The 24,677-nt window shown below is 48.2% G+C and overlaps 1 protein-coding gene across 1 annotated transcript in view; it reads left to right on the top strand.

Annotated features, from left to right (window-relative positions):
* The window catches only part of LOC149328005 (chymotrypsin-1-like), a 43,572-nt gene extending 22,583 nt beyond the window's left edge, over positions 1 to 20,989 (top strand). The window contains exons 7-9 of the mRNA XM_089561297.1: positions 13,662 to 13,776; positions 19,644 to 19,804; positions 20,759 to 20,989. Of these exons, the coding sequence (XP_089417423.1) occupies positions 13,662 to 13,776; positions 19,644 to 19,804; positions 20,759 to 20,989 (507 nt within the window). The remainder of the gene's footprint in view (positions 1 to 13,661; positions 13,777 to 19,643; positions 19,805 to 20,758) is intronic.
* The last annotated feature ends 3,688 nt before the right edge of the window (positions 20,990 to 24,677 follow it).

Here is a 24,677-nt window from a genome sequence, read left to right as displayed (position 1 = left end):
AGTAATTAGATAGCCCCAGACATAGTTAGACCGGCCTTTAGATTTGACCTCTTCAAATGATGGTAATCACAGTGTTCCAGTGTGAAGCTGGTTAATACATAAGGGGATAAAAACATTCGGCACCTTTTTGCGTATTTTCCTTATATCTTAAAGAAGTTTGAACGTCTCAGTGTTCTTAGAGGTCTAGGCTTGTTTTCCGGATCCTTAAACTTATTTAAGAAATTTTTTTGCCTTTTATTACATGTATAAACAAACCTTGAAGGAAGTACACACCAGCTTCAAGCATCTTCTCGGTGCTATGTAGTGTCTCCAAAGACGTACCATACGAAATGTTTACGGCGGTACTTCGTCGAAACCTGTCGAACTAACTTACTCTTAAACGAAGCACACGAGCCATAAACAGTGACACCGATGCTCTTATATCCTTGAACACCAGCTTACTCAACCTAAATTAAGTATTGAATTTCGCTTGACACGTATGCATAGCGGTCACTCAAAGACATTTCGCGAGATGCTCCATATGAGCTGCTCAGGACAAGTACAGGCTAGAATGTATGCCCGGATGTTTTACTGCTTCATACAAGGGTACAGGAACACCTTGGCATATAAGGCAGAATGCGTGGTGCAGAATAAACGATTCGGTTAAACAACCTTTTTTAAAGATTTTTGAAAGCAAACAAGGGCCGTCTTCTGCTTGTACATGGAAATTTGGTTGCCTAAAAATATGACACATTTTAGTGCCCACTTGTACGAGTTCTACAGGCTTATTGTGCCACTCACGCGAAACAAGCAACACCGTGTCACCAGCATACTGTTAAAGTACAAAATTCAGTCTAATATCCGCTAAATCTTATGAATGAATAATGAAAATAGAAGTCCTAAAGCAAAACCTCGCAGCACAACGTGCAGAAGAGGCTAGAAATCGCTGAAGTCATTTGAGAGCGCAGCTCTTTGGCGCCCGTTTCTGCGTTTCCCGGCGTCGCCGTCACCGTTCTCCGTTGTAACTAGAAGAGGGTAAAGGCGCAACATCCTCCCCTCCTTAGCAAGCAACAAAAAGTTATCGAAGTTTACGTTATTTCCTAATGCAAAATTTCAGCGCAGCTCATCAGCTGTTCCTGCTTTTCGATAGATTGAGGCAAACAATGTGAGCAAGACATGGACAATTGGAGACAGTTTTTTATTTTTCACATATTCCTTCTTTAAGAAACACTCCACTAACAGTAAAGTTACACTTGAGAGAGATTACAACACAAAAGAATTATTGCACTTAAAGTGCACTAATACAAGAGTGAGAGGTAGTAGCAGTCGTAGTAGTAGTCGTAGTAATAGTAGCAGTAGAAGAAAAAGATGAAGAGGAGGAAGAAGAGGAAGAAGAAGAATGGACCTTGTTGAAGATTTGTGGGGTCGCGGCGGAGCACCTGAGCAAGATGACCAGCGTGGCAGGCTTCTAGTTCCGAACAGCCCGTGCCGGGCGTGCGCTCCGAGCACGCGCTGTCCATTTTTATTTTCCTCTGTCTCGGGAACGCCGATCTCAGCGCCGGCGCTTTATAGCGTCGCCGGGCGCTATAGGGCCCCCCGCCTACACGGAAAGACGAAATGTACGCGCCGAGGGGCGGACATGGAGTAGCCACGGCGGCAAGCAGGTCTGCAGGGGGGTCTGCAGTGTAGGTCGGTAGTCCGGGAAGGCAGTCAGGCTGGAGAACCAAGCTCAGGCGGTCGAGCCTGGCTGCTTCGCAACGGGCGAGGGATGCAGAAAGGGGACGGTGATGACAGGGGCATCCGACATTAAATGTCACCCAGGAAACGTCGACGGGATGGCCGGAAACAAGTCTTGACGGCAACTGGTAGGGCTGACAGTGCGCTCGAGGATGGCCAGAAGATAGACCAGCGTCCAGACTTACGAGCGTTTGCAGTGCGTTGCCCCATAGGGTGTGGTAGATGGTGCTCGAGGCGGCGAAGAAACTGCAAGGCAGGCGTAGCAGGAGTGAGCAACGGGCGGCTACCATCTGGCGGGAAAGCCGTGGCCGCTTCGATACTGACAGCGGTAGTTGGAGGAGTAGGGCAGAAGTCAGGCACGTGAGCATCGAAAGGAACGCGATGCGCTGGTGCTCCGTCCACAGGCGGTGCTGGATGCGGCCCGCCCAAACGGGTCCATGTCGCAAGCAGGCCACCACCTTCGGTGGCTGTCTCGTCTGTCGCGGAGACAGAGTCACTTACGAAGCTGTCAGATGCCCAGAAAGCCGTGGTAAGCGCTGCGGGTTGGGCATTATGAGCGACAGGGCTCTGATGGAGCTTGCAGGCGCGTCTCCCGATAGGAAGGACAGATGGGCTCACCGGGATTGGGCATGAGGTGGCGGCCCAGCTAGCCGTGTCAGGCTGCTTTGAAAATGCAAACACCGGCGGGGTGCAAGAAGGGCCTACATCAGTGAACTGGTCGGGCTTGAGAGCAAGCGCTGACACCGGGTCAGGAACCTTTTCAGGCAAAGTGGGGCTGGTGGCAACCGTCATGCCTGTTACTGCTGTCACCGGGTCGGCCTTCTCATCCTGCTCCTGATGACGATTAGTGCTCTGCAGACCTTCTGAGGGGCTGGGAGTGTGACGAGCAGGCTTGGTCGTTGTCGAGGGCTTTTTAGCATCAGCGGGCGGCGGCTTAAACCTCACAGCAGAGGCCTGCAGAGCTCTTGGCGGTAGTGACGAGGTAGATGGCGATGCCGGAAGCCTCGGCCCGGCTGCTGCCGCAGAGTCGTCCTTGGCTGCAGGAGGCTGTGGCGACAACGTCAGTGAAGCGCGAGGAGGTAGGGCCAGAGACGCGGGTAGGATAGTAGTGGGAGCAGGACGCGAGGCGAAGCTCGTGCGGATGCCACCTGGTGTGGCGTCGAGAGGGACGGCCGGGCTGGAAACACTGTGCAGGAGTGGCGGCGAGGCGGCGAGGGGCTGCTGAGGCGGGCCGGGTTCTGGTGAAGGCTGCGTGGGCGCGAGCGAGGCCGAAGCAGGGCCAGAGACTGGCGGCGGCGAAAGCGGGTCCACTGCGTCGTAGAGCGGCGGCAGAACATAGTAGGCGCCAAATCAGCCAAGACGGCCGCACGCAGCTCATCGTATGGCCGGCAGCCCAAGGCAGAGTAGGTGAGCCGACGCAGGAGGTCGGGCGGGAGGATGTCGCAAAGGACTGCGTGTTTAAACGGCTGGATGGTAATGCCGTTCATGTACATCGCAGCCTCCAGTTGGGCGAACCACCCGCCGACGCCTCCAGGCCGGAACGCTGGGAGCGGCGGGTCGAAACTTGGGTCCTGCCAATACGCCATCCTGGAACGCCGCTGATGAAGAAGGGGCGGTTCGCCGGGTCACCACTGTTGAAGATTTGCGGGGTCGCAGCGGAGCTCCGGAGCAAGATGACCAGTGTGGCAGGCTTCTGGTTCCGAATAGCCCGTGCCGGGCGTGCGCTTCGAGCACGCGCTGTCCATCTTTATTTTCCTCTGTCTCGGGAACACCGATCTCAGTGCCGGTGCTTTACAGCGTCGCCGGGCGCTATAACCTTTATACGGCCAGAACTTACAGGCCAAGGATGTTGACCGCCTGGGCGACCAGAAGTAGCTGTTCTTCCTCCCTTTTAGCGCCAAGCCAGTCGAGCCAGGTGGTGACTGATAAAGAAGGTGGGGGGTAGGAACCCGACTGCTGAGCAGCCGTGCAATAGAAGAGGCAATGGGCCAGGTCTGCATAGATACAGGGGCAGTTGGTACAGGCGATGGAGGAAGAGGCAGGACTGGGTGATGACTGCATTCATTTGGATGTGCCGAATAAGGCGAGTCTCCGGCACCGTGAGTGATGAATGAGGGGGAGGGTAAAGACGTTTGTAGAGACGTAGCTCGAGGTAGGCCTCTTTTATGGTGCGGCGAAGGGTGAGTCTCCCAACCGCCTCCGAGTGCTTGGGCCAGGGGATAAACGGTGCCCGCATATATAGCTTACACTGAAACTCATACCTCCTAACCTTAACTCTGCTCCTGAAATGTTCCCATTCCCTCTTTGCTGGCTATGTGACACAGATTGCGCAGGCTTTCAAAAACAAAAAATCGAGACTTCAGAAGCTGACGGGCCCAGAGTATGGGCAATGACAGCATGCTTCCGTTGATTTTTTTATATTTATAGTTTTTAACTCTTCAAAGCGAGTCAGGTTTTAGGGACGCTGCAGTAGAGGGCGGCAGATAACTTTGACCACCTGAATTTCCGGAAACCACCTGGAGACCACTACTTCCTGTAACAACTACGTCTGTCTATTTCCTCCTCACACGCAGCTTGCAGGTTCTCCTGTGAACACTGCATCCAAAGCGTCTTCGCCACGGACCCTCGTCCACCTTCCTTCCTCCGTGACACGCCTGCCACGGCATCACTGCCTTCTCGCTTGTCTCGCACTCCTGCATCTGTGTATTCGCCCATTCGTCTGCGTCTCTCCGAACCCTGTGCGCCTCCCGCGGCCGCCGTCGGGCAGTCTCAAGGAGGTTATAATAAAACTTCTGGAGTGGAGGCCCCCTATGCATGCATGCAGAAACAGGTGAAGCCAGCCATACCGACTGGCGGCCATCTTGCCAGGGGCAGAAAGAGGCCTGGTGAAATGGGCGCCAGCAGAGAACGACTAATTTTGCTAATTTTTTTTCGCTTCATCCGCAAGATTAAGTGGGAAACATCTTATGGTAGGGATGTTGCTTCTAAGGGCACTAAATTCACTTGTATAATCTCCCCGATTTCCGCGCAAATTTGCATGAAAGGCTGTGGTAGGCGATTTCTCCAGACAGTGTTGCTGCCTTGGAAAGCTGATAATTTTCTCAATAAATCGCGTAAAGCGTGTCGTTTCAGCTAATCATGCAATTAAACCGTAGCAGTGATAGGAAGAAAAATTTACTGATAAACGTACTCTTTACTGCGAATATGAGAGAAGCGAACAGCCACAGAAACCAAGGAGCACAGGGGATTTTTTAATTAATTTATTTATTTGTGGTGTTGATCAAGTAAGAATATTACTGTCGCTTAAAGCTAATTGATTAGAAAAGCAGAAGAACGACGAAGAAGGACGATAAAATTAAGCGTTTACAGTTCTGTAATGCATGGTAGGGTTCTCGGATATCAAAACATGCGGAAAGAAACGAAAGCAGCTGCAATGTTCCAGCATACTGCCATTACCACCTGGATTAGGATCTGCCACACATAGCCCAGATCACCAGTAATAATGGCACCATATGGCCTTGCAGTTTAATTTATGAATACCACTAGAACTGCATGGTGCCATAAAGCTGTGTATGCAGTATGTATGAACAAGAAAACCGCGCTTTACTTTCATTTAATCAGGGCTTATTCATTTTATTAAAGGGTTCCATGGCAAATTAAGATAAAAAGGCAAACATGAAAAGCAGCACTTGCGGAAAACAAAAAGTGACACCTAAAGAGCACTCTCAAGAACAGCAATGCCGGCCATCTAAATCTGGCGTATGTATACTGCATTGTTTAACGCATATATACACCAAAGTCACTGATTCTTAAAGACAAAGTCTGTACAAGAGAGTGCGCACCTTCTCTTTGCAGTTTCCTCGGTTCATCTCCTTAGCAATGCGATGAATTCGGATCTCCAAATGGAGTTGTGCAATTTTCTTGGATAACTTGTAAATGTGGACACAAGACAGACACAAGAGAGACAACCAACAGGACTGGCGTTGAACTAACGACTGAAATTTTATTGAAAACGGCAGAGCTTTAAATACAAACAGGCCATCACAATTCCAAGATTCCAAGTTGCACATGCCTTCTCGTGAATATCGGGTGTGTGATATCCATTGGAGTGGTTTTGATGCTGGCATTATATAATCTTATGGCGGGTCATTATCTTCTTGGAATTGCGATGGCCTGTTTGTATTTAAAGCTCTGCTGTTTTCAATAAAATTTCAGTCGTTAGTTCAGCCCCAGTCCTGTTGGTTGTGTCTCTCTTGTGTCCCCGTTTTTTTTTTGCGCTGCTATTACCTTCCTTAAGATCAATCACTGACTAGCCCATACAAAAATTTTGATCGACTGCAAGACATCCTTGGATGTTGCCATAAGCCCACCATGGCTCTTTGCACGTATGAGGCTGCTCAGCTCACTAGAATGCAGTGCTGCCACATAATCCTGACATTGTGTTCTAGTAGCAACTTTTGCAGCTACAATTCCTGCAATATGGGGAACAACAGAGATAAAGTGCACTAGCACAACCGCAACAAGACACCACGGTGCCACTAAGCTGCACGGCGGTCGCTACACGTTCTGGCTGTTTTCTGCCCCTGGCAACATGGCGCCGCGTCAGTGAGCGCCGGCTTCACTTTTCGAGCGCCCCCTCCACTCCAGAAGTTTTAATATAACCTCCTTGGGCAGTCTGCAGTTTTTTTTTGTGGTTGTGACTGAAGGAACGATGAAAAGGAAAATGCACGAGCCTGCCCCCACTTGCTCGAGCTTAACCACAATAACTGCCACGTGCAGACAGAGGAGAGGGGAAAGGTGTGAGAGGAAAGATTGAAAGAGAAAAGACGCGCGTCGCAACAACCGCGTCCGCCGAAGCGACGATTCCGGCTATAACAGTTACCCCAGTGCTCCCCCCCCCCCCCCCCCCGGCAGACTGCAGCACTCCACCCTGCTGAGAGCCTAGACACTTCAACTGTGTCTTCCGTGCTTTCCCCCTGATCACTGGTGCTTTACCCCTCAATCCTGTTCAGTCATGCCCTTTTAACCCTGGACCTGCGTCTGTGCATGCGCCCATTCATCCGCGGCTCTCCGAACTCTGTGCGCCTCCCGCGGCCACCGTCAGGCAGACTGCAACAATCCACTCCGCTGAGTGCGTCGACACATCGACTGTGTCACCCGTGCTCTACCCCCATCGCTGGTGTTTTACCCCTCAATCCTGCTAAGTCGCACCCTTTTAATCCTGGACGCTTGGGTCAGATTCACAACTACAACGAGTCTGCCAAATTCAACAGCAGCCCAACCTCTTCACCAGAAACCGCCAACCCCTTCGCCGAGGGTGTTTCTTTCCATACGAGCAATGTTTCGTTCACCTCTACATTCTCTCACTCCAGGCTACTCAGTAGCCCCACCCACAGCATGCCTGTCTCCTATAGCCACATGGCAATAGCTCGGTCACTTACCCGAGACCTCACTAAAGATCTCATTGATACAGACTAGTACTAAAGATCTCATTGATACACAAATATTTGACAGCAGGGAATTAGTGAACACCACCTGAGGGAGCTTATACCGAGGCCAGGGAGTACCAAAGAAGAGAGTTTTGTTCGTTGTAAGTATAGGGTTAGCCAATCCAGGAACAGGCTCCAAAGACCTTAGAAATGTCCGCGCAGTGATAAGCTCAAACCGGGAGTTGAGATCAGGTATACGCGCCTCCAAGTACAATGCAGCATTAGCTACTGATTTAGGCAGACCTAAGAAAAGGCGCAGAGCGCGTCGCTCTATAACAAACAGGGGTTCACGCTTGTACTTGGGGCACCCAGAAAAGAGAACGGAGCCGAATTCAAGGATTGGTCGTACATAGGTCTTATAAATTAGTAGTAGAGTGTCTCGTCGCATACCGAATTTTTTGTTGCTGATCCTCACCAACCGGCCAAGGGCATGCTCACACTTAAGCGCAATGCTTCTAATGTGTGGCTGCCAGTCTAAATGCGGGTCATATATTATACCCAAGTATTTTGTTGAATCAACTTGCGGGATCAGGATAGAGGGATACGACAGAGAGATGTAAATTGGGGTTGCCTGTGGGAAAACAAGGACGGCACACTTGTTGACATTTAAAGTTAACTTTAGGCTGTGTAGCCAAACTTCCAGAGCATTTAAATACTCTTGCAGTAATTGGTACAGGATATGAATGTCTCTGGCAGAAGCGAAAAAAAGCAATGTCATCCGCATTCACATAAACTTTGACGGCTGGGTGAATAGGGATATCACGCATTAGTATGTTAAACAATAACGGTGAAAGAACGGAGCCCTGTGGGAGACCTCTAGACTGGGCGTATGCTATAGAAGTTAACGTACCCTTAGAACAAAAGAATGCTCTATTCCTTAAACACTGCCGCCGCGGTGGCTCAGTGGCTATGGTGCTCGGCTGCTGTCCCAAAAGACGCGGTTTCGATCCCGGCCGCGGCGGCTGGAATTTCTTTGGAGGAGAAATTCTAGAGGCCCATGTACTGTGCGATGTCAGTGCACGTTAAAGAACCCCAGGTGGTCGAAATTTCCGGAGCCCTTCACTACGGCGTCTCTCATAGCCTCAGTCGCTTTGGGACGTTAAACCCCATAAACCAAACCAAACCTTAAACTCTCTTATCCACGCAGAGAGGTAAAAAGGAGGTTGTATATTAGCCAGTTTATGAAGCAAAATGCTGTGTTCAACGCTGTCGTAAGCCTTTGCAATATCTAAAGTAACCAGAGCTGATACCTCATTTTGCCTCATAGCAACCTTAATACGGCTCTCGAAGTCTATGTGCGCGGTCCATATCGAACACCCCCGGCGGAAACCAATCTGAGCCTCACTAAATACTTGAAGACTCAGAATATGAGTCGTGAGGCGGCTTAAGACTACCCTGCTCTACAAGCTTAACCGAATTTGATGTGAGAGCAATCGGCCGAATATTGTCGAGATCAAAACCCTTCCCCTGCACTTTAGGCAATAAAATAATTTTCGCTGTTTTCCAATTTTGTGCAATCCAGGCTTTTTCCAAAGACCAGTTCACAATCTGCAATAGTTACGGGGCAAAGTCTTGCATTAGGATTTTCAGCATGTCAACTGTTACTCCGTCAATACCAGGGGCAGCAGATTGCAGGCAATTAACTACCGATACTAAATCAGATACAAATACCTTATTGAAGTCTTCACCCAAATGAAACGGGGTTGATGAAAAGGTAGTGCCAGCACGAAAACGCACAGCAAAGCCTTGAGCTATGGACTCTAGTTTATCTTTTTCGTCCCGAGGTGGCAATACTGTCGACTGAGAGATATGAGAATAGGGCAGCACATTAGTACGTTCCATGAATCTATAGAGAGACTTGCGGTTTACTGGGTTAGACAAATAGGTGTTCAGACTGGCATTGAAATCATCCTTAGCCTTAGATATTGTTCTTTTGAAAGAGGCTGCAAAGAATTTATAATTTATCCAGTTCTTTGGGCACTGGTTATGCGCTAGACTCTTCCATGCGGCTTTCCTTTGACGATAGGCTTTTTCGCAGTCGTCATTCCACCAGCTCGTAGTCTTATTTTCAACGCCTGACCGGACTGTAAAGACTGCTCGCTGAGAGGCGTCTAACACGGAATTTAATACTTGAGGACCCCTGTCAGAATTATCGGCGGGGGCAACAGACGAGAGGGCCTCACCTAGAAGGTTCTTGAACAATATAGTATTTAGAAATTTTTGTGCCGAACCAGCCACCCTGACTGGACTGCACGCAATAGTGAAAGTGATTGGGTAGTGGTCACTTGACGTACCGCAGTCAACTGCACACCACGAAGATAGATCTATACCATTAACAGCTAACGTTAAATCAATAGCTGATCGAGAGTTTGCCCTCATGTAAGTTATGGCACGACTACTGTAACAGCACACATCGTTTGCTGACATGCAAGACCAAAGTAAATGCCCGCTAAGGTCTGTTCTGAAACCCCAAACAACATGATGTGAATTGATGTCCCCAGCTAGAACTACTCTTCCGTTGTTGCGCAGTAACGCATCGAGCCTATCCGTCTTGCGGACACCTGCGGGGAAGTAGATGCTTGCCACCGTGGCAGGGGCGCACTGCGAAATAATGATTTCAACTGCAAGTATCTCACAATCAGGTCGCATAATTTTGTGAGACACTTTTAGCACGATGCCACAGTTTCGTTGAAATCAATGTTAGTAGGCCCCCACCCCTGCCGTTTGGGCGATCATTTCTAAAACCGGAGAAATTTTTAATTGCGAATAGGCAATTAGGATTGAGCCACGACTCCTGTATTAAAATAATGTCTGGACTATGTTTAAGTATAAGCTGCTGTAAATCGGGGAAAGAAGATGAGATAGAGCGACAATTCCACTGGAGAACAGATATTCCCGCCATGATTATTGCTTTAAAAACGTAGCCACAACAGCTTCTTTCAACACATCTGTTTTCTTTGAAATTCCAGGCGAACCTTTCCTAGTCTTAACTGGTGAGAGGAAGCACGAAGCTGCTGAGGTGGAGTAGTCATTCCAACATCTGACTGACAAGCGTTAGAGAGAGAGATTTGGTCAGAGTCATTTACACCCGCAGACGTGGAGGCAGAAGAGGTGGTTGGCTGCATATTATCAGCAGTTGCAGACGAGGGAGGACAGGTAGAGGAGGTGAGGTTACCTAAAGCCGATGAGGCAGCCTGCGCGGAAACGACTTGACTCTTTTCCGCTTCGTTTTTGTCTCCCGGCTCCACTATGACGGCCTCGTGTCTTTTAGTTGCAGTAGTCAACAACATATACTATTTTAATTTTTTCGCATGAAGAGGTGGTTGGCTGCATATTATCAGCAGTTGCAGACGAGGGAGGACAGGTAGAGGAGGTGAGGTTACCTAAAGCCGATGAGGCAGCCTGCGCGGAAACGACTTGACTCTTTTCCGCTTCGTTTTTGTCTCCCGGCTCCACTATGACGGCCTCGTGTCTTTTAGTTCCAGTAGTCAACAACATATACTATTTTAATTTTTTCGCATGAAGAGGTGGTTGGCTGCATATTATCAGCAGTTGCAGACGAGGGAGGACAGGTAGAGGAGGTGAGGTTACCTAAAGCCGATGAGGCAGCCTGCGCGGAAACGACTTGACTCTTTTCCGCTTCGTTTTTGTCTCCCGGCTCCACTATGACGGCCTCGTGTCTTTTAGTTGCAGTAGTCAACAACATATACTATTTTAATTTTTTCGCATGAAGAGGTGGTTGGCTGCATATTATCAGCAGTTGCAGACGAGGGAGGACAGGTAGAGGAGGTGAAGTTACCTAAAGCCGATGAGGCAGCCTGCGCGGAAACGACTTGACTCTTTTCCGCTTCGTTTTTGTCTCCCGGCTCCACTATGACGGCCTCGTGTCTTTTAGTTGCAGTAGTCAACAACATATACTATTTTAATTTTTTCGCATGTATATATAAACATCGCGGGTATAAAACACCTATTTATTTGCTATTTCCGAATTTGTTACGACGCAATAATCCCCTCTTCCGGCTGGCGTTTTTGAGGGCGTAATTCTTAGCTTTCAGTTTGTCGTTTTTGTCCTTTCATGGGCTGTTCGCACTATCTTCATTTTCCGGCTCTTCTAAGTCGTCAACTTGCTCCTGCTTTCACGTAGCAATTTCTGTGGTTACAAGTATTGCGCATAATATTAGAAGCAATGGGCGGCGTGTGAGATTAACATAACGCCATCAAAGCTCCTCAAATAACAGCTGTTTGGGGCAGCAAGTGTGTGATGAAATTCAAACAGATTTCACTGTATTTCACAGTTGCAGTCCACACCTTCACATGTTTTGGAGAGACAGGCGTTCAGAGGAGGCTTTTTTCTCGATCTTAGCAGGAGATACTCGAGCTTTCTTAGAAAGTTGGAGGGGAGGAATAACCGCTAGCTTGACAGGACTGAAGAACGAGAAGAGGACAGGACGAGCGGTAACTAGCAACTGAAGTTTATTGAAAAAAGACGTGTAGCAGCAAAGGTTGGATCTGCGCATAGCGTACGAGAACGGAGATAGTGACACGTGGAACACACGAGATAGTTAAATCGAAAGGAACAAAAAACGAGCAAAAAACAATGAAATGCCCGTCGCAGGTTTAACAGAAACCGGGTCTCTTTATCTAAAAGCGCCACGGAAGGCTCACTCATACACATATCAAGCCCAAGTTTGCGCATGTGTGCCGCTTCTAAAGTCTCTCTTTCAAGCCTCGACCTGCCCCTTCCGATTATGGTGGCTTTGTTGAACTGTGGGTAGCAGTCATCGCATTCCCTGAAAGAGAGATTTTAGAAGCGGCACACATGCGCAAACTTGGGCTTGATATGTGTGTGAGTGAGCCTTCCGCGGCGCTTTTAGATAAAGAGACCCGGTTTCTGTTAAACCTGTGACGGGCATTTCATTGTTTTTTGTTCGTTTTTTGTTCCTTTCGATTTAACTATCTCGTGTGTTCCACGTGTCACTATCTCCGTTCTCGACGCTATGCGCAGATGCAACCTTTGCTGCAACATGTCTTTTTTCAATAAACTTCAGTTGCTAGTTACCGCTCGTCCTGTCCTCTTCTCGATTTTCAGTCCTGTCAAGCTAGCGGTTATTCTTCCCCTCCAACATGTCAGACCAACTGGCCCAAAGCTGCCCCTTGTTGAACCTTATTTCTTAGAAAGGCACTCTTCGCCCGAGCCTAAAGAACTCTAGGCTTACTGGTGTCGAAATTTCGATAGATTTGACCATTTTATCAGTCTACAATAACTCTCTGGACTTTTAGGCGTTATGTGCAGACTGCTGAACTAACCCACAGCAGCCCATTTCAAACCCCGGATATCTGCGAAAAGAAATAGGCTTCTAGAATGGTGTAGGTAGAGAAACACCCTGTATTTATATGCCAGGAATGGAAGAGAGTAAATTAACTAGATGAATCAAAGTTCTTGTCGGGCGGGAATTATGGGATTCGTTTCTATACGTCGCCCCAAACACAATTTAAATGCACCGCGCTGTCATCTTACCACGTTAAACCAAGAAATGGCAACGTAATGGCGAAAAGCTGTATCTCCGCTGCTAGAATTTGTGTCCTTGGGTGTATTCAAGGTACCATGAGCGAACAGACTGATAAGGGCATTCCTGAACAGACACGCAACAATCTTGGAGTTTAGCATGTGTTTCAACGCTTGCGAAAGATTAGATGATGAAGAAGGCGGTGGACCTCATGGATGGTGAAGCCATCCTGCCGAGATTATCTCAAGTGAATATATCTGGATCTGTGTCGCACTACGCCCTACGCAATGGCGAGCACGATCTTCGAAGGCTTAGCTCTGGCGAGCCTGAGCATCGAACGTTGGAGAGCTTTCAAAGACGGTGAACAGTTCAGGCTATCCGCTCCTTAACTGGCAAGGCCTGCGCCGTGCCGGTGCACTTCATAACGCGCAATTAACGTGGCTGCCGCCGCACGCACATGCCTTTGCACTTCCTTGTTGTGAACAAATACGGTCGATTATATCAGTCAATTTGATTTCGTATTTCTAAACAGCAGAGAGAGGGGGTGAGGAGGAAGGGGGTAAAGTACTGAAGTATGATTCCACAATAAGAGGTTCCTTAACAACGTTGGCGCCACTACTGTGTAGCTGGCGGATAGTAGTATAGGATTAAGAAACCTAATGCGTAGATTCGTGCTGTAAATTGTGATGTGAGTACAGAAATGGGGATAGCCTTAGTGTAAGAGCAATGGTTGCTACCTGTATGGTAGACTTAGATTGTTATGTAGTGATTGTAGACACTTGGCACTGGTGCCCATGGGTAATAGTGAAACGATACATTGGCGAAGTGAAATACCGTACGAAAAGGATAAGTATCGCATAGAGTAGAAGGACGGAAGTCCTCCTTGTTTCAGGTAGGAATGCACCATCCTGATATGTAGACTTTGAGACTAACTCATTTTTATTCGCAGCTGCAAGAACCACTGAAGTTTGACGCCCTCGTGAAACCTGTATGCCTTCCCACGCACAAGCTTCATGTTCAGGGAAAGCCTCTGCTCGCAGCTGGCTGGGGAAAAACAGGCATAGGTAAGAAGCCATTCTTCCCGGTCAAAGCATCATGAGTCCTTACCCGCCGCGTGCGCTGCTCTCCCAAAAAAATAATTAACCGCAAATTATTTTTCTCGTGTTTTTCTCGCGTTCCTGCGGCTACGCTTGGTTGGTTGATATCGAGCGATTACTTCTTTATGTGGGATGGTATCGATGTAGTTTAAAACTTACAATATCTTTCTGAAGCAAGTGATCATACTTTACAGCTCACTTTAAATGGCAGTGTTTTTTTAGGCTTGAGTACAAACATAAATGTCGTTATGACACTATTGAACCTGTTGGGGGTGGCAGGGGGAGGCGTTGCTGAAAGCAAATCTTTAGAGCACAAATTAATATGGAAATTGATCAAATCCGGGGCAATATTGTCACGAATATTACACGGCAAACAGTTAGGGACACAAAAACTGTTCCAGACTGCCGAGCGGTCACCAGCAAGATGGCGAAGCCCTCTTCTTCCTCCACTTCTGAGCTGTATCATTGCTCCCTCCTCTGCAGCATCGCCTCGATGCGGCCCGCGTTCATAGAGGGGAATAGGGGTAGACACGCAAGTTAAACACAGTTATCACCACACAGAGCCGACGGCACTCAGCGTCAAGTACAATCAGCAGGACGGTCGTAGTAAGACTTCATACGAACGACGTGCAGAACATCCGGATGCGGCGGTATGCGCGAGGGGCGGCCTGGGGTTGCCGGTGAAACTTCGTACGTCACGTCGTTAATGCGGCGGAGAACCCGGTAAGGTCCCAAGTATCGGCGCAGTAATTTTTCAGACAACCCGGGACGAACTGGTGTCCAAACCCCCACACGGTCGCCTGGCTGATACGTAACAAATCGCTGTCCGAGATTGTAGCGGTCAACGTCGACGTGCTGTTGATGGTGGATTCGCTGCCTGGCAAAGTTGACGTGCTTCTTCAGCCCGCTGAACGAAATTGGCGACGTCAAGATCAAGTTCTCGGTCACACTGGCATCCAAAGGAGTAATAACTGGATGACCGAAGACAAGCTCGAAGGGCGTGACCTGCGTTGTCTCCTGCAGAGCCGTATTGTAAGCGAATATGATGTATGGGAGAATTTGGTCCCACGCTTTATGCTCCACATCCGCATACATGGAGAGCATGTCGGCCAGCGTTCTGTTAATGCGTTCCACCAAGCCATTTGTCAGGGGGCGGTACGCCGTAGTACGCCTGTGGTTGGTGTGGGTCAGGTCTAAGACTGCCTGAGTCAATCGGGCCGTGAAAGCAGCTGCACGGTCAGTGATGATAACCGCAGGGGCGCCATGACCCAGCACGATGTTGTGTACAAAAAACGTGGCTACTTCGACAGCAGTTCCGTTTGCAAGTGCCGCTGTCTCAGCGTACCGCGTCAAATAATTCGTCGCGACAGCAATCCAACGTTTTCCAGTGGATGACTTCGGGAAAGGGCCAAGTAGGTCCATTCCCACTTGTTGGAAAGGGGTCTTCGGATGCGCTGTGGGATGATGATATCCGGCGGGTTTGAAGGGAGGAGACTTACGGCGCTGGCAGTCGCGACAGGTTTTGACGTATGCCCGCACTGATGGAAGTAATCTGGGCCAGTAGTAACTCTGCCGAATCCTTGCTAAGGTACGACTGACACCCAGATGGCCAGCAGATGGTTCGTCGTTGCAAGCGCTCAAGATATCAGGTCACAACTGTGACGGGACTACGAGCAGAAATGTTGCGGTGTTGCTCTCAAAGTTGCGCTTGTAGAGGACGCCGTTTTGCAGAGCGTAAGATTGGAGCCCACGAAGGAAAACACGAGGAACGCGGGGACCATCGCAGCCTTCCACGTACGCGATGAGCGGCGCTAACTCTGAGATAGAGAGAGACTTTAATGAATAATGGAGAGGTCTGCCTGGTTATGGGCCTGGCATGCTACTCCAGATGAGGGTGAAAGAAGAGGGTGAAAGAGAAGGAGAAAGAAAAAAAAGGTGACATCAAATATACTCAACACTCACGCACTCACAAACACACATGATTATCAAAGTATGTCCACGAAAACCGTGTCCCTTAGATGACTATCAAAGTATGTACACTAAACTTATGTCCCTTAGAAAAACTAAGAAAGCTTTTGTCCCTCGCTCAGCCGAAGTCGCATCATTCCAGGGTCCAAGGACGTACTCCAGGTGCACGGGGTCGTCCTAACGAAGTCCTAAAGCACCTAACAGTGCCTTGCGATGAGTATTACAAATTTGGCAGCGGCAGATCAAGTGTTGAATATCCTCGCGCACACCACATGTCGCGCACAGAGGGCTACTTGATATACCAATTTTATAAAGCCAGTATTTAGTAAAGGCAACGTCCCGACGAATTCAGTGCAGTTAATTACAGTCACGTCTATCTAAATAGCGTGGCATGCAGAATTCACAATCGGGGTCGATGCGAAAGAGGGGTCTGTATTGACGCCGCGGATCACACCACAAAGAGCGTTGCATCTGCCAGGACTTAGTAGCGAGAAGTCTCGCGCCATCACTACGAGAAAAGGGTATGGGTAGGAACAAGGATGTGTCGCCATGCGCCGATCTTGCTGCACCGTCAGCACAATCATTGCCTGCGAGGCCGCAGTGAGCGGGTAACCACTGAAGCACCACACGGTGACGTAACTCACAGGCCTCGGTGTGTAACCTGTTCAAGCCATCGACGATCTGCTCCTGAAGGCTTCCTGATGACTTTATCGACCGTAGTGCAGTGCGAGAGTCACTGAAGATAACCCACGCTGTTGGCTGTTGTTGTAGGATGTAAGTAAATGCAACACGCAGAGCAGCCAGCTCAGTAGCAGAAGTCGAGGTGCGGTGACTGAATATCGCTGAAATTGTGGTTCACGTTGACGGAATCCAGACGCCAATCGCTGATGATAAAGAAGTGACAGAGCCATCAGTGTAGAGGGGGGGACGGGGGGGGCGGGGTACGCATTGTAGCAACTATGAATGTGCTCAAGAGCAAAATATATGAGTGAAGAATTAGGGGTGTTTGTTTTTCTTTTAATGCCAGGGATTGTGATCTTGATTTGCCATGCTGCATACCTCTAAGTTGCGGGGGAGGTTGTGAGAGGACACTGGTACTGTGATGGGAGAATGTTAGAAATTTACTCCATGCAGTACTCACCGAGTGGATGGTTTGGTACACGAGCCACAACCGCACCTGGGCACGAAGGAGCGCCTGGGTGAAGAGCACTGATGCCGATAGACGTCTGCTCTCAGCTAGAGTACCCATTGTGGAGGTGTTTTTGGGAAGGCCGAGACAGATTTGCAACGCTTTAGCTTGCACAGCTTCAAGGATTTTAATATTTGTTTGCGAAATACCCTCCAAAGCTGGGAGACTGCAGCGCAGAAGGCCTTCACAGAGCGCTCCATACAGTCGTAGAAATGACGGTGTAGAACATCCTCTTCTGCTGGTGGAGAGCATACGAAAAATAGAGGCGTAAGAGCAGAGCTTGACTTTCATCTGTTGCACATGTGGGGACCATGACAGTTGCCTGTCAAACGTTACCCTCCGAAATTTATTGCTTGTGACATACGGTATTGGAATACAAGCAACTTTCTGCGCGTAGCGCGAAAGATCAAGCATTGAAAATGCAATTGCTGAGCTTTTATCTGACGACATGGCGAAACCGCGCTTGCTTAAAGATGATTCAGTGCGGCCTATTGCCCTCTGTAGACAGGCATGCACAATGCGCCTCTTGCGTCCGGAACACCATATACAGATGTCATCTGCATAAAGGGAGATTTGAACCGTCGGTGGCAAGCATTTTTCCAAGCCAACAAGTGAGAGATTGAACACAGTGGGACTTAGTACACCCCCTTGTGGTACTACGCGAGATATTTGATGCGGAGCTGTGTCACCTTCACTTGTTGACATAAAAATCGGTCTTTCCTAAATATAGTCACGCAGCCAGTTATACATTCGTCCAGTAATGCCAATTGATTGTAAAGCCTTGTGAATTTCCTCATGTGTGACAGTATGAACGGCTCCTTTCACGTCAAGAAACACTGCGATGGTCATAGACCGCACTGCTTTGCTGCGTTTGACACAATTGGCAAGGGCAATAACATTGTCAATGCTGCTGCGTCCTTTTCGAAAACCAGACATGGTCGGAGGATAAATTCCCCTGTTCATCAGGTCCCAGGTTAAATGGGAGCGAACCATTTTTTCCATCAACTTTCCGATGCAACTTAGAAGGGCTATGGGACTTTAGGCGTTTAAGTAAGTTTATGGTTTTCCAGGCTCAAGGATAGGTATGACACGCGCACGCTTCCAAAACCTTTCAAGGCGGCCGAACTCCCAGGAGATGTTATAAACTGCGAGGAGTTGAACCTTCGCACTAGTTGCAGGTGAGAGAGGGTAGTGTAGCTTATGCCATCTGGTCCAGGGCAGGATCTTTTATTGGTAGTTGCCAGAGCTGCATGAAGTTCATCCATAGTGAACGGTTCGTCAAGGAGGGCGGTGTTAGGTGAACAGATAAAGCTTTGGGGAGGTAGTGGCACCGATGAGGCTTTTGAACGAGCAATTATCTTAGAACAGAAAGCCTCCGCTGCGTCGAGACGAGAAATATTCGCATTCACAGCTACGCACTCAAAAGGATTTAATGGCGCGGGCTGACTACTGAGGCTGCGCACAATGCTCCAAATCTTAGAAAGAGGCTTTCTGGGATCAAGCTTTGCGCAGAAGGATCGCCATTCCCGCCTTGCGAGTTTGTCCAAATGGCGCTGAACATGTTTCTGTGCGCGCCTAGCAACGCTGATGTCTTCTCTGTTATTGGCCCTGCGTTCTCGTCTCTCTGCTCTGCGGCGAATTGCTCGAAGTCGCTCATATTCAGCATCTAAACTTGAGTACACTTTTGGTAGGGTTATAACTTTAGTGCTGGTCGTTTTAGCACGTGCTACAGCATCAATGAAGTTTTCATAATCAAGGTGTGAGAGCTCCAATTTCTCTACTGTGTCAGAGAAAACATCCCAATTCGTGTAGCGTACATTACGCCGCAGGGAACTTAAGAAAGCACCACCAACCTTAGAGTACATAGGTAGATGATCGCTGCCATGAGTTTCTATGTCTACATTCCAAGTTGTGTAAGACGACAGATGCGCAGCAATCATAGAAATGTCAAGGGCACTGGACCTTGCACCTTGATAAAAAGTTGCGTGGCCGTTGTTGAGGAATTTTAAATTGTTGCACTGTGCAAAATCAAATAAGTGTTGTCCTCTGGCTGTTGATCTGGTGCCTCCCCATGCAGGATGGTGTGCATTGAAGTGCCCCGTTATGATGTGTGGTGCAGGAGTACTGCGTACTATATCCTGAAGGCGGTCAACGTCAAATGTGACACGCGGCGGTATGTACCCGACGATCACTGCGAAGAACAGATTCATGACCTTGACGGTGGCTGCAAGATATTCATTCCGTCAGTCAGCAGGTATCAGTTGTGGGATGTAGGTGACGTCTTTCCGGACAGCTAAAAGAACTCTGCTGATGTCAATGCCGGTCATCGAGTTCTGAACGGTATAGCCTGAAAGACGAATGGTAGTACGCAGACGAGATTTTGAAATGGCAACAATCGGGAAACGGTGCTTTGAGACGAGTTGTCGGAAATCATACAATCGTGTAAGAAGGGTGCAGGAATTCCATTGAAAGATGGTGGCCGTGTTACGGATGCTTTTCACGCTAGGGAGAGTAGCTGGTCTATTGACTGAATGTAGAGAATAGCCAATACTGCATTGCATACAAAAGGATTAACCCAGTACGCTATCGCATCGTACCCTTAAGGCGGAACTTAAGCGTCCTCTCCAATTGTTTTGAGTTCCTTTAGCAAGTATTTTAAATGACGTGCCATTTGCAGGCAATAAAACCAGTACAAAGCTCCTATACGCCGAACTTCATGCCCAGGCAGACGATACATGTTTCCAAACGACAAGAAGAGGATTCAAATCGAAGGATACGGGCAAAGATATGTTTCCTGGTCCATCAATTTGCACTGAAGAAATGAAATCGACCTGCAAAGTGAGTGCGAGCAGCGGCCAAGTTTCATGCACAAAAACGCAGCACGTTTCTGTCTACAGAGAGATGGGCCCATATGCGCAACCGCAAAAAGACGAAAGATGAGTTGTGAGAGTGGGTCATAAAATGTAGAGAAATTTGAGATCTCGAGTGCGGCATATACCATGCGTCTTTAGTAACATAATATTGCGACGTTCTACAGATAACAGTTCCCAAGTGCAATTTTATACAGTTTTCATGACCAAACAGTTGGAATGACTAGGTGTGCGTTCCGTAGGGATTCCTCAGCCTGCTTAATCGAAACAACACCATATTTCACCAAAGGCGGTTCTGGTAAAGTTTGACAAAGTATGTCACCCCGTTAACGTGGTGTTGCTACCTTTAAAGCCGCCCTCTCCCCTGGTTATTTCCTCCTTTTCGTACCAATTAAAAGTTACATACTTCGAAGCCCAAGCTTCCTATTATAGTAAATAGTTGAAAAAGTAAGAACATTTCTTCGCTCAAGAAACTGCTGGTATATTTGAACCATCTGTTTCAAGTATTTCGTCTTGGTTGGCACCAAAATAAATGTATATCAGCCATCAATTAAAGGCATATGTCTGCTCTTTTTTATACTTTGTATTTATGGCTGTATTTTCAAACAGCTTGCATAAACGCATTGTTTCTCACTAGGACTGTAACGTGTATGAATGGGCGTCTTCTTTTGTACATTTTCCATTTTGTTTATGTACTGGCTGTTGCAGCTATGTAGAAAGTCTCCGGGACAGAGTTTAGACTCACTCGGACATTACAGATCATAACTCATAAAAACGATCGTAAAACGTTCCAGAGCATAACTCGAGAAATTCATGGCATTGAATTGAAAGATTAAAATGCATTCGTGAACAAAGCTTAAATACTACCTATGCTGACTACAAGTCAGCTAACTTGCTCTTCATCGTCTCTTTCTGTTTTAAGGGCGACTCCGGCGGACCGTTGTCCCTCCTAGGTGCTGATGGAAAAGCAGTGCAGGTCGGAGTGACTTCTCTGGGTGGCGGTTGCACAATAGAAAACGCTACTTTTGCCGTTTTTGCTAGGGTGTCTTCCTATATGACATGGATAAAAAGTGCACTTGCTGATCCAAAAGAATGGAGGCCGCTTCGCACAGATCCCATAATCTTGTCGATTAATGCTTTTACCTCACTGTAATCCCCTGCGTGATAATAAATCCTCTCTTCCTTGGAGCCGGCATGCATTTGAGCACTTTTTTGCACTGGGCAGTGCCGTTAGTAAAATCTCTATAACCTGTTCCTATACTGCAGACATCTACTACTGCTCCGACAATAAATGGCCTTACCGGATGATGGGCGAGTTACAAAAGTGATATTTTCATACCTCGTCTTTCCTGTGCTTGTTTTCGGTCGCCGATGATGTACCATGTGCGGTGTAACGTTTCTGAGGTTCACTATGTCTCCTAGTGACATCATACCGCAGGCTTTCTGCTAGCCTTCAGCAGCTGCGAATCTTGTACTTAAATTGCATAGCATAGGCGTTCTGTATTACTGCAACATCGAAATGCATCCGGCCCTGCCGGCATTCCTTTTTACGACTCCGGTGTCCACGACCCACACGCGCAAAGCGGTTGATTGTATGCGCCTACTCAAAATAACATGAAAAAAAAAACAGATAAAAATTTCTTGAAAATTGTGGCATTGAAATTATAAACCAGGTTCAACAACCTCTCTTTTGGGAGGATGAGTAATGCAATCTATTGTGGCCAGAAAAATACGAATGCAGAATACGACAGTTCAATAATCGAAAAGCAGACCAGATTGCAGCTGCGCTCTTAGTATGAAATCACGCTGGTAATTTTCGGTTCAACATGCGTCAAAAATTTTGGCACGCATTTTGTTTTAGTGTGCGTTTACCGCTTATGAGAAAATAACCAGCGGTATTTGCCGCGCGCCTTGCCCATGACAGCTGTGAGACTTAATTCCCAGCTTCTGTTCTCCTTTGGAACTCTAAAATAAAAGCGATGAACGTGGATCCCTGCATCAATTCTTAATCACAGATTGGGGCCACTAACATTTTGGACCCATATGTCCGAATACAATTTGGCGATCTGAGTCTCCCCAAGCCAGATTGCCCTGAAAACCAAAAAAATGCCAGACATTTGCCGTGACTGCTTGCTCAGAAAAAAAAAATGAATGGTGGATTTCTTCCGTGGATACCGTTACGGGGACGTCAAGAAGCCTCCCTGAATACAGTGTGGTCTTTTTTTCATTCTTTTTCTTCCTTTTCCTTGTGTTCGAGCATCGCCGCATGTGGCACTGGTTCCATGAATGGAACTGAAAAGACGCGCGCATAGTTTCGCTTGTACCCAATGGGCATTCAAACTCCTTTTCATGTCCTGCAGACATCCTGGACATCTGCTGTAAGGATGTCAGGATGCAGGATTCAGGATGCAGACATCCTCAACATCCGCTGTGAGGATGTCAGGATGCAGACATCCTGAACGTCCGCTGTGAGGATGTCAGAATGCAGACATCCTGAACATCCGCTGTGAGGATGACAGGATGGAGGATGTCAGGATGCAAGATGTCAGGATTGAGACATCCTGAACGTCCACTGTGAGGATGTCAGGATGCAGGATGCGCACATAGTTTCACTTGTACCCAATGGGCATTGAAACTCCCTTGGACGTCCTGCAGACATCCTGGACATCCGCTGTGAGGATGACAGGATGGAGGATGTCAGAATGCAGACATCCTGAACGTCCGCTGTGAGGATGTCAGGATGCAGACATCCTGAACGTCCGCTGCGAGAAGTCAGGATGCAGACATCCTGAACGTCCGCTGTGAGGATGTCAGGATACAGACATCCTGAACGTCCACTGTGTGGGATGTCAGGATGCAGGATGTCAGGATGCAAGATGTCAGGATGCAGGTATTCTGAACGTCCGCTGTGAGGATGTCAGGAAGCAGGATGTCAGGATGCAGACATCCTGAACGTCCGCTGTGAGGATGTCAGGATTCAGACATCCTGAACGTCCGCTGCGAGGAAGCCAGGATGCAGACATCCCGAACGTCAGCTGTGAGGATGTCAGAATACAGGATGTCAGGGTGCAGACATCCTGAACGTCCGCTGTGAGGATGTCAGGATGCAGACATCCTGAACGTCCGCTGCGAGGAAGCCAGGATGCAGACATCCCGAACGTCAGCTGTGAGGATGTCAGAATACAGGATGTCAGGGTGCAGACATCCTGAACGTCCGCTGTGAGGATGTCAGGATGCAGACATCCTGAACGTCCGCTGCGAGGAAGCCAGGATGCAGACATCCCGAACGTCAGCTGTGAGGATGTCAGAATACAGGATGTCAGGGTGCAGACATCCTGAACATCCGCTGTGAGGATGACAGGATGCAGACATCCTGAACGTCTGCTGCGAGGAAGTCAGGGTGTAGACATCCCGAACGTCCGCTGCGAGGAAGTCAGGATGCAGACATCCTGAACGTCCGCTGCGAGGAAGCCAGGATGTAGACATCCCGAACGTCCGCTGCGAGGAAGTCAAGATGCAGACATCCTGAACGTCCGCTGTGAGGATGTCAGGATGCGGCACATCCTGAACATCCGCAGCGAGGAAGCCAGGATGCAGACATCCCGAACGTCAGCTGTGAGGATGTCAGAATACAGGATGTCAGGGTGCAGACATCCTGAACGTCCGCTGTGAGGATGTCAGGATGCTGACATCCTGAACGTCCACTGTGTGGGATGTCAGGATGCAGACATCCTGAACGTCCGCTGTGAGGACGTCAGGAAGCAGTATGTCAGGATGCAGACATCCTGAACGTCCTTCGGACGTTCAGATGTTCAGGATGTCTGCAGGACGTCCAAGGGAGGTTCAGTGCCTATCGGGTAGCGTGCACTATGTATAGAAAGGTGAAAAATGAGTGTAAGCTGTCCTCTAGTGCACTTTTTATAAAAGGGGGTGCGTTAGAGGACAGATTACGCCCTTTTTACTCCCATATGGGCGTAAGCGTGTATAAAGTGTACTTTGTGCTGACACCCGATCCATGCTGCGCTTAAGCCCGCAGGTTCATAGTATGCTGCTGAAAAAAATGTTTTCCACAAACGTCGAGAGCTCTAAGGCGCCGCCTTCTGTTGCAACTCCCTTCTGTTCAACCTCGGCAGTAGTCAAATTACATTAATGGCGGACAGTTGCGCTTACTACAGAGCTCTAATAAATCTCGGGCTTTCGAAACTGCCGCCGCTGTTACAGAAAGCTTCATATGTGCTTCCAGCCGCCGGACAATTCTCTCCTTTGGACATAACTGCGTCCCCCTTCCCACTAAAACAGTTCTGTTAAGTTAACGACCTAACATCTGTTTCCCGCTTTGCATGTTGATGTCCGTTCCTTCTCATCACATCTAGTCTCTTACATTAGCTAACTATGTTAGGACACAGTCAGAAATTGATGCGACAAAAACTTCTCAAGCCAATGTCACCACTTATCACAATGACATCGCGGCTGCTTTAATTGCATCTACGAGTAGCACTTCTCACAAAGGAAAATGACATTTTGATTTCAACAATAAGCGTGCGTTGAACTACTCGAACATCGGAGAAGAAAGCTTAGGTTAGAATTTATTTCTCTCTTATTACATAACAAACTTGGTTTGGATCCCTCATCGTACTTAACGCCGGCACCAACCAGACAAACTCGTCAACACCATCCCACTTCTCTAACCCCTATATTAGCTAGAACAAACGCTCACAAGTTTCGTTTTTTCCACGCACAATAACAGGTTGGAATCAGCTAGTTAAACCATTGTCTCATGAGTTTTAACCAATAATTGCTGTATTGTGTTGTTCTTTTTTGAACAGTTGCGTTTTTTGCAT

Source organism: Amblyomma mixtum, chromosome 9, assembly GCF_055824585.1.
Source record: "Amblyomma mixtum isolate Tamu chromosome 9, ASM5582458v1, whole genome shotgun sequence".
In the NCBI taxonomy this organism is placed as follows: domain Eukaryota; kingdom Metazoa; phylum Arthropoda; class Arachnida; order Ixodida; family Ixodidae; genus Amblyomma; species Amblyomma mixtum.
This window is presented reverse-complemented; position numbering and strand designations above follow the sequence as displayed.